The 9,961-nt window shown below is 39.7% G+C and overlaps 1 protein-coding gene across 1 annotated transcript; it reads right to left on the minus strand.

The window, feature by feature from the left end:
* Positions 1-2,301: 2,301 nt before the first annotated feature.
* On the minus strand, positions 2,302-9,314 carry LOC119737245. Its single transcript, XM_038211443.1, has 2 exons — positions 8,849-9,314; positions 2,302-6,312 (listed from the first exon to the last, which is right to left on the minus strand). Exons 1-2 carry the CDS (start codon positions 9,081-9,083, stop codon positions 6,056-6,058), a joined length of 492 nt encoding a protein of 163 aa, XP_038067371.1. The 5' UTR covers positions 9,084-9,314; the 3' UTR covers positions 2,302-6,055.
* Between the last annotated feature and the right edge of the window lie 647 nt (positions 9,315-9,961).

Here is a 9,961-nt window from a genome sequence, read left to right on the forward strand (position 1 = left end):
AATATTAAAAGAATATAACCACTAACTTTCACAAAGATAACAAAAAATTGTCATTGTAAATAGTTGTATGGTTTGAAGAGCATCTAACGATCGTGCTTAAATTCTGAGCATAAATTATATTCATATATTCTATATAAAGGTCAGCTAGGATTTTGGTAAACCGATAACACGAAACAGCTGATATTGTGATTTTGTTCGTTTCAATAATAACACCACTCAAAATTCAAAGACAAATGCTCGAAACCTAAACTGTTGAAGTTTCAGCTCAGTAGATATTATACTTTGAAGTATACGTATAATATAAATAAGTGAAAAACACGCGAATGCCTTTTGATTACGACACACGATTTTGCCGAGAGCACTCTTTATTCCAAACATCAGTCAATTGACTGATCGTTGGAAATCACTTACATTTCTTGATTTCTTCTAAATGACAGCAAGCTAGATGGAATAAATTTCACAGGTGTTTATTACCGGTACGATCTTCAATCCAAATTAACTTTTTGACAATAATTCGGTAGATTACTCTTGGGATAGACGTAAATGATCCTGTATGTCTTTAACTCTTTGGCGATAATCAGTGACCGTTTTGGTAATTCGCAAAGAGCTGTCGTCTCTTTTGTGTAGATCTAAATAAACATATATATATTTTTCACGAAAATCAGTTGAAAGTAAACCAAATCCCCTATGGACAATTGGACTTGTAAATTATCTATAGTCGAATCTAAATTACAATTGGAAATTACTATTTTTTTTGGAATTGGCTTGAATTTGAATCCATTGCCCCACGGAAAAGATATAAATCCAGAGAAATTTGATCGCCGACTTGAAATATATTAGAAATTCAAAGAGGCAGTTCATAAAAATGTAAAGTATACAGTGATCTGTTGCATTATATGGCATTACACATAATATTATTGTTTCACCTATTATTCCAGTATTATGAAGTGGACGGAGCACAGGTGTTTTAGCTCCGACGTAAGTGGTTAATTATGCCATTGTTTAGCTGCGGTTGCAAGTGCGATTTACGAGAACTTGAAATTTATTCCGCATAAAATAAAAACCCCATTTCTGGAGACTTTTCATTTTAACATAAGGTTTTGCCCTTCATCGTTTGGATTTGAACAGCAGTGTACTTTGTAGTGTTTTCCGAAGAATTTGAGAACAGCTCCTGTTACATCTGACATCTTTGACTTTACAATTCCGATGGACTTCCTTATAGTGCAGTCATCCTTCCAAAGTCAATGGCAAATTACAATGTATACCAAGGTAACAGGTGCAGGAATATGTCGCGCTTTGGACCCTAAATTGATATTAAAATTTGGAATCCTAATAATCATTGCATTTTTAAATTGAATTATTTTTTAATTAAATAATGCATAATCAACATCTATTTCTGTTCGGCTTTCCAGGACAGGTGCAAGCGATGCAAGAGGATTATATTTTTTATTTGTCGTTTTGGAAGAGCAACTTATTAGTTATACGTTTTCACCGCGGAAGACGATTAAAGAAAAACAAATGGGAAACGGACGGTGGTATTTCCATAACATCAGTATCCTAGGGGTATATGGGGAACAATGTCGAAAACATCTTTCTGAAAACACCTGTGTCGAGGTTCATGCGGTATTACTCCTCATATTCTGCAACAGAACTATTTTAATATGTGTATAATAGTAATTAATAATATGTTGCCGTTGTGTGCATTGTACAGAGAGTATCATAAATTGTGAAATACATAGTTATTGAACTTGATATGGACTTAACATATGCCTTATTCTTGGGCATGTTGTGGGTTGTGTAGTACTCCTACATGTACTACTTGAGATATATCCCGGTTTGTTTTTCGTCCGCTCATTTTTAAGCCAGCTGGTGCTGTTGTTTTGGTAGCAAAAGGAAAAATATAACCCGGTAAGTCAAGATGTTTTGAGTTGTGGCGCCTGCAGCTGCTGCTTGAAAAAAAAAGCGACTGTAGGACTTGTTTAATTATACACACATCCCCCCCACTATTAATATTCAAAAGGGGATTGACGTCTGTTGGGCTCATTTGTTCCCTATTTAATATCCTTCTTGCTATTTCTTAGGGGAGTACAGGTTGGTGCAAACAGAGGGAAAAGCCACTTTTGACAGCAATTTTCACCTACTTGTTGAGCATATTTCAAAAATTCAATTTAATGGTATTAAAATATTGATCTTTAAACATAAGTGACGAAAAAAATGATAGCAAATGCACATTGTCTCTGAGATATGCTAGTTTAAAAATTTCATGAGCCAAACCTGTTTGTCCACGGATGGCTATATTCCATCCGTTTGACTGAGCGGTGATTTTGACAACGGTGATTTTGGTGACTTGTATATTCAAATTAGCATAATAACGCTATTCTTGCGATTTTTAAAAAGATTATTTCACCACGTATGGTTAAAGAGATATACTTCACTACATTATAAAAAAAAAGTTCAAATAAGTTAAGTAAGTAGGTTAAAATTCCTGTCAAAATTGGGTGAATAGGCACAAACAACATGTACATCACATTTTGCAAGCATTGGCTAAAATATCAATATTGCGTTTAATTATCACAATGTCTTTATATGCCTCGATACCATCATATACATCACTGAAAGTTGCATGATATGAACAATGATAATACGTTACATTAGTATCGGATAGTCCTCTACAATACATATATAAGCACGTGTAATTGTCCGATGATTGTACTCTTACATGAATTTAGAACACCGAATTTACATAATAACGGTACTCTCGAAGATATCTTAAAAATAACCAAATCGAAAAAAAGATTACCTCAATTGGAATGAAACAAATCTCAAGATAATTAAGTAAATTCTCTTCTCACAAAGTGGTCTCGATCTGCAAGCTTTCAAATAATTATCTTTTCTTAAAACATATCGGTTACAATCACTGCTATAAATAATCCTGTCAGCCTGTTGTATTTTTTCTCTCATTACTCATCTTTCTCCCTTCATTCCATCCTTTCCTTACTTTTTCGTTTTCCTTGTCAATACCTCCAAAACATTCCTTTTTAATTCCATTACTCACTCGCAACTCCGCTCATTCTTCCACTTTGCAAGCCTCTCTCCGTTTTTGACAGGAAACATTTTTTCCGGGATTTTCCATGTCTTTTTCCCGAGATGACCATTCTATATTTTGTTTTCCGAATCCATTAGAAAACAAAATTGGGCATGCATTTCACATAATAATGTACCAAGTGGCCAGCCTGTTTAGAACGATTTCAGTACTTGCTTCGCTATCATACCATTTGCGTTTGCCCAACAAATGTTTCGGTAACGATATTTCATATCTATAATTGAACAGTTTGAATCACGGTAAATAACCTTAATCTGCTTGCATTATATTTATTACGCAATCTATTGACCAATCCGGACACGCTATACCACGAAGACCCCCTTCGATGGCGATAACATTGCGCTACCTGCTGTTCAGACAGTTTGTCATGGGTAGTAGGTTGCACAATAAATGACAAAAATGCTTCCGCCATTGGAGGAGGCTTCGTGAATGTATAGTGATCACGTGCCCGATATTAGTCTCTTCCTCCACTACTTAAAAAAAATCAACCGATAGCCTGATTTCATGTCTGTCGTAAATATGCCAGGAAATAAAAAGAAACTGGCAGGACATTTCTCAGGCGTCAAATATTCCAGTTGTAAAACACACGTAAAGCGGGCATTGACTACCGCAACACCTGTTTATGTCTCCGTTCAACAACCTGACGTCCACTCACTTTCATCCCCTTTCGCAACACTTCGCACACTTTTCTTCATTCTCGGCCTACGTGCGTTGGCAATTTTCATGTTCAAACCTGACCAACTTGATATATTGACAACCTAACATATGCGTGTGTTTCTGGGTGAATGAAGCAGGGATCGTTTTTATTTCCAACCAGAGCACCGTCTGGCCTTATGATAGACATAAGTCCCTTTTTCTGTTCGTTCTTTGGCCATTTCGATTCTGACTATCCGCATCATATTTCCTGCAGATTGTACATGTTTTTTTCCTGTATGTGTTCAACTGTACATCACTCGTTCTGTTTGCCTATTCTGTTTCAAGATTACTACCCGACTCGATTCACCGTTTTACGCAAAATTCCTCATCGGCACAAGAATGCACAGGACAAACCGCCTAACATTCACGCTAGGACAAAAACTACCTATAATGTCTAAACCCTTAACGATAACAATGACAGAGACCTGAAAACATGAGATAGGCGAGTTCTTCACAATAGACTACTGGGGGGGGGGGAACCTAAAGTTTTCCAAAATAACTCCGGGTTACATAATTTAGTCTCTGAAAAGAGTGTCGTCATATTTTTGGCAAAAACAAAAGAAATGTCATGTACCCTCGAAATAGTTCGATCTCGTAACTATCCTGATTCAAGATGAATGGCTTATAATAACACCACTGGGCACGTAATCGCCACTCTTTTTAGGTAGAAAGTAGTGCCACTACCTTTCATTATATTAAAAGATGTCTGACCGTCGACTGTTTACAATACAACTTGCCAATTTCGCTGATAACTCTGAATCTGAGACACGATAGTTACATTTCACGACGCTGATTGAACAGTCCCTAACTTTTGGCGGTGACTTTTTAGGTTGAACTATTTTCATCGCTTATCTGCCTTTAAAAAGCTTCATTCATACATATCCATACCATCACCCGTAAGGACATGTGTTCACATTAGAAATTCACTGTACTGCTAAACCTCATAACGCTTTACGCGTTTATAACGTTCACATGTCAGCGTTTGTCAAACGCTTTTTACGCTGTAAGCTTGTTTGTCAAACGAGGGCCGTTCAATAACGAGTTGCAAAATTGAAATCGGCTGAGATTTGGTTTTGGTACATGGATATCTGCATTAATGAATCAGACTCGATTGTTACATAGGCCTTTCAAAATAATAAAAGGCGTCTCTCTGCTTAAACGTGTTCAAATGTGTATACAATGTCGCAAAAAAAGCGTTTATGATGCGTTCAAAGTTAAACACGAGGCTTTACAGTGACGTATGAGCATCAGCTTGTACGATGGACCAGTCTGCAGTTCAGTTAAAGTCACGTGTGGTTACTAATGATTTTAAGATCACAAGTCACAAGTTGCAGTATCTCGCTACAACATTGTCTTCAACCAATAAGTGCGTTAGCATCAAAATCGGGAAACTTGTTTTACAAAAAAACGGAGTTCATCGTCGGGAATTTATACCTATAAAGCTGACACTGATCATAAATCGTCACTTTGATGAAATTAAAGCAAACATGACTGAGGAAATTGTTGCGTTACAGTCGATGATGTCGATTGAATGAATTGAAATTTCCAATTAAGAAACTAAAAGTACTGTTGTGTTCATCACATTATTTAAACGCAGGAACATAATCAAGCTAAAATCGCAAACTAAGCTTATAAAATATCGATAAAAGATATAAATATAAATATTGATAATATTAAAAGCAAAATCCTGTTGAACCTTTAAGTGAACAACATATGTATTTTCTTTAAAGTACACTTAAAAGTGTACTACTTGAGGTCCCTGCTTCAAGTTAAGACTAACTACTAAACAAAGAGATTTAAAAAAAAAAATACAGGTACCACATTTGTAAATTTAAAATGAGTTAATTGTAAGAGTCAAGGACATAAGTATTTAACACCCGGGCAGACTACAAATCATTTGGTAAAGACGACAATTTCAATCAAAGCATATCACAATGCTACTTTTACAAGTTTCATGTATCGCAAACTTCAAGAGTTAAAAATATATATATATGCATTCTGTAATATTATCATTAGAGCACGTAGTACGAAGTAGATCTGCAATAGGCCGTGTGCGGACTTGGAGGGCAATGGGTCACCATGTTAGGCACGAGTAGCCTTTTTGCAAATTCATTGTGACTCAATTAAAATAACTAAAACACTCTCCGAGTCACCTGCTGTGTAATAGCCATTGACCATTGTGAGAAAAGGCCTTTAAATAAAGCGAACAAGGTTTTCAAAATAATGTTTGACATGACTACAACATAATTGTGCCGATCACATGTTCTCTAAGATGTCAAATTTGTCACGTAAAGAGGCGATTTTCCTTAGAAGATTGAATGACCGACTGATGAGCACCCGTTGGTCTCGATCGCCGGCCCCTCTACCATTGCCCTGGTGCCGTCGCCTGTCCGTGACGTTGTAAAGCTTGACAGTGGGCAGGCTGTACAACCGCTTAGATAGGTGCACGCTGAGAGGGGCGGAGCCTCCACTCCGCCGCCCGTAACGCGGGGGGTCCGACAACGGTCTTCTATCTGCGAAAAAAGAGGAAGAAAGTTAAATGACACAGCACGACGTCAGCTTTTTAATAAAATGACACAGCACGACGTCAGCTTTTTAATAGATTGATATCTGCTATAAGCTCCGCCCAAAAATGTTTTGACCAATCATAACCGTAATGAATGTCCGACATGCGTGCATTTACATTATGACGCCCGCGTCTCAAGCTGCGTTATTCCGGTGTCAGATGAAAATCCGACTCCTATGAAAATCGGACTCCTTTTCTCTATCATTGGTGAATGCCTCGCACATGACAGGTCACTCTCCCATTATGCTCCTGAAAATAGCATATTATCGTACTTACGCATGCGCAATACTACCAATGAGTCCATATTTCATGGAGTCTGATATTCACGCTACACACTGGTTCCACTGTTCCAATGCCTCTGAATGTGCAGTGGGCGTGGTTTAAACTGAAGTGACGTCACAGTAACGAACCGGAAAGAGTTGAGAAAGGCATCGGTGTGACGCACGTGTAGTTGCCCACGTGCCTAGTGGGCGTTTTGGCAACCCTATTTTCGGTGGGGCATTCGCTCGTACCCCCCGCCCTGCAAACAGGACGCTGGGATACTCTGATGAGCTTCACAGAATCTTGTGACGGAAGTGGCCTATGACCTATGTATAAAGCAGCTGTTCTAGACAATGTGCGCAAATGCTATCCGAAAACTTCCCATAGAATTGCGCACATTCCGTACCAGATGTGATTTCTGTTTCATTGCGGCCCATGTGGACAAAATTTTTAGCGTCGCATAATGCAATCCGACCGTTCGTGATTCGAAAACGGAGCCTGAGCGAGAAACGGGAATTGTAAATTTACAACACAGATAAGTTTTACAGAATTTCCTACATTATTACGCTTTTCAACGAGAAAAAAAATCTCTAAAACTGGAATAAAAGAGTAATGAATCAGTCTCAACGGCCGTTTCTAACCTTGCAGAGTCATGACCTTGATGACGCGCAGGTCACTATTCACGCAAAATCCAACCAATCAGAGCGTGAATTCATCAGAGTATCCCAGCGTCCTGTTTTGCAGGGCGGGGGTACGAGCGAAGGTGGGGCATTGACTGTGGGGGCTGGACAATACATTACACTAGGGGAGCTCTTCAGGATAAAGAGGTCAACATGTATACTCGCGATTACATCAAAACAGCGCATTTTTTAAGGCTTTTGTACTTTGTTTCTCCACTTTTCAGTGTCATTGAATACATATACCATATGGTCTAACCCCGGAGCCCATACCCCGGTCTAAAAGTGGGTTGGATATATACCCCCATGCCCCCCCCCCGGATTTACGCCCCTGCCAATGGGCGCTAGTAATCAGTGGTGCGCGCATGTATGACGTTTTTACTAACGAACCGGATATGAATATATATATATGAGATCGCGAATGTAGGCAAAAGTTTGCGGTGATCGCGTAAACACGCCTAGTTATTAGCCTACTTAACAATGTTTTGCTTTTTTCCCCTAAGTGTGCAGGAAAGACAATGATCTGTTTTTTGCTTCTTTGCTCGGTCGTTACGCAAATGACATTATACCCTTCCTACGCATTCAATTAAAATGGAGAAATTGGCTATTTTCGAACGCTGCATGTCCCCGATTTTAAGGCTTAGGAAAACCGCAGCATGATTCTCATTGACATTTTAAAAGCCCAGAGTTGAAGCAAACTATGTACTGTTGAGTATGGCACCCTTTGGGTTTTGGTGTCAAATATGATTTCTCATTCGTGAGAGAGTCCAAAAGGTTCAATCTCTGTTGACAATAACAATCATGTATGTTTTAAACTTTAATGGAACTCCCCCGCTAACGAATGATTAATGTGAGGCGTTCTAGCAAAATGAGATGGAACTGGGAACAGGCTGTGGAGGAGAAAAATGAAAAAAAGGGAGTGATTTTTTCCCAATTTTCAGATTTACTGATATTTTTTGTAACCTTTGATATGTCTACTGGGCCTACATATATTTCACAGAAATAGTGTAAAAATTCTAAAGGAAAAAAAAACAATTGGCGTCTTTTGTTTTCACCACTACACAAAACTCAACTTTTAAAGGTCTTTTCCACGAACGCGAATTTGTGATGTCATGGGAAGTATTCGCGCTGCGAATTCGTAAAAATTGAACATATTTCAACTCGGGCGAATTTCGAAGCGAACGTGCCATGACGTCACATTCGCTTCGCATTCGCGTGGAGTATTAAGCCCGGTTTAAGCCTGGTTCATACTTCATGCGAATGCGAATGCGAAGCGAATTTGACGTCACGAAGCATTCGCTGCAAAATTCGCCGGAGTTACAATGATTGTGTTCATCTTTTGCGAGTTCCCAGCGCGAAAACTCCGCTTGACTTCACAAATTCGCGTTCGCTTTCACGCCGATGATGAGCCGCCACTGGATTCTGCATGCCTTCTCAGCCGAAGCGTTTCCGTGGTATTTGTCGAAAAACCTTCGACGTTATTACCAAAAAAAGAATTTAAATGAAACTAAATGTTTTTTTTTAATTCGAGTAGTTTGGGCTCACCTGGTGGGGATGCACCCGTCCCAGAGTCCGCCATGGCGCTCTGTGCCGTGCCCCGGTTGGCCAGCAACTCGTTGCAGGCGTCTTGCAAATACGAGGGTAAGACCCGGTTGGGCTGGCAGAGTTCGATCCGCGCTACCCCGGTCTGTTGCAGCGTGCCCGGTGTGAACACCACCAGCATGACGAAAGCCACCAGCCCGGCCCCCGTAGCCCACGGCAAGCCACACCAGACGTACATCGGAGCTAAAAGTCTCCTCCGAGTCTCAGAGCCTCGGCACTCTTCGGCGAGGGTGGTTTGACGGCCGGGCAGAAAATGGAAAGAGAAAAACCTCCCGCGTTGCACCGATCCTATCACGCTGAACTTGAAAGACGCGTTTGCATTTTCTCAGCAATGCAGACTGACCAAATCATGTACCTTTACAGTCGAAATTGTCCCTTTGTATGTGGGTCGCGCATGAAGCTCTACATGAAGTCTGTGCACAACTAGTTATTTTTGTCATCTTTTATAACTTTATACCGGTTGAAGCTCATCACTGTCTGCGCAGCTCCTATAGTTTCACTGACATCAAATCTGACCAATAGTAGAACAGATGCCCACGTTAGAAGGGGTGAGTGCTCTCTCCCTATACGTACCTAGCGCGCACTCCCCCGTTTGCCACCCCCGCCACCTCAAGCCATGCTCCCCCGAGTCTAGCTGGACGGACTTGCAAGGTAGCGGCGCGGTGACAGCTTTCATTTGTTCAAAATCCCCTTCGTTTTGTGTTCGGATGACTATATATATGGCTTCATTTACTCAAGAGGAACAATAAGCGGTGGAGGATTACACGATATACAATGGATATACAAGGGTACCTGTTATTAATTTGGTAGAGCTCTGATGATTTCATGTCTGAATCATGGATGATTTTTTTCAGTCATGCTTTTTTTAGCCTAAATGCAAAAGCATATTAATTTTTAAAGTGGGACAAACGCAGGCATTATTGAAAGAAAAAGAATCGCGTCCGGCAACACAACGTGTCGCATGTGCAATATGCAGAATGGCACATATTTTTATGTTTGAGGAAATGGATTTGGGGAATAAGATGTAAATTTGCTATCTCTTCAGTGTAAAGGCCG

This window comes from Patiria miniata, unplaced genomic scaffold, assembly GCF_015706575.1.
Source record: "Patiria miniata isolate m_02_andy unplaced genomic scaffold, ASM1570657v1 HiC_scaffold_3, whole genome shotgun sequence".
Taxonomy (NCBI): Eukaryota; Metazoa; Echinodermata; class Asteroidea; order Valvatida; family Asterinidae; genus Patiria; species Patiria miniata.

Excerpts from the sequence above, each read along its gene's own strand:
- LOC119737245 (XM_038211443.1), bottom strand. The coding sequence starts at position 9,083 with ATGTACGTCTGGTGTGGCTTGCCGTGGGCTACGGGGGCCGGGCTGGTG. Across the intron at positions 6,313-8,848 it reads GACGGGTGCATCCCCACCAG|ATAGAAGACCGTTGTCGGAC; the intron begins GTGAGCCCAAAC and ends CTTTTTTCGCAG.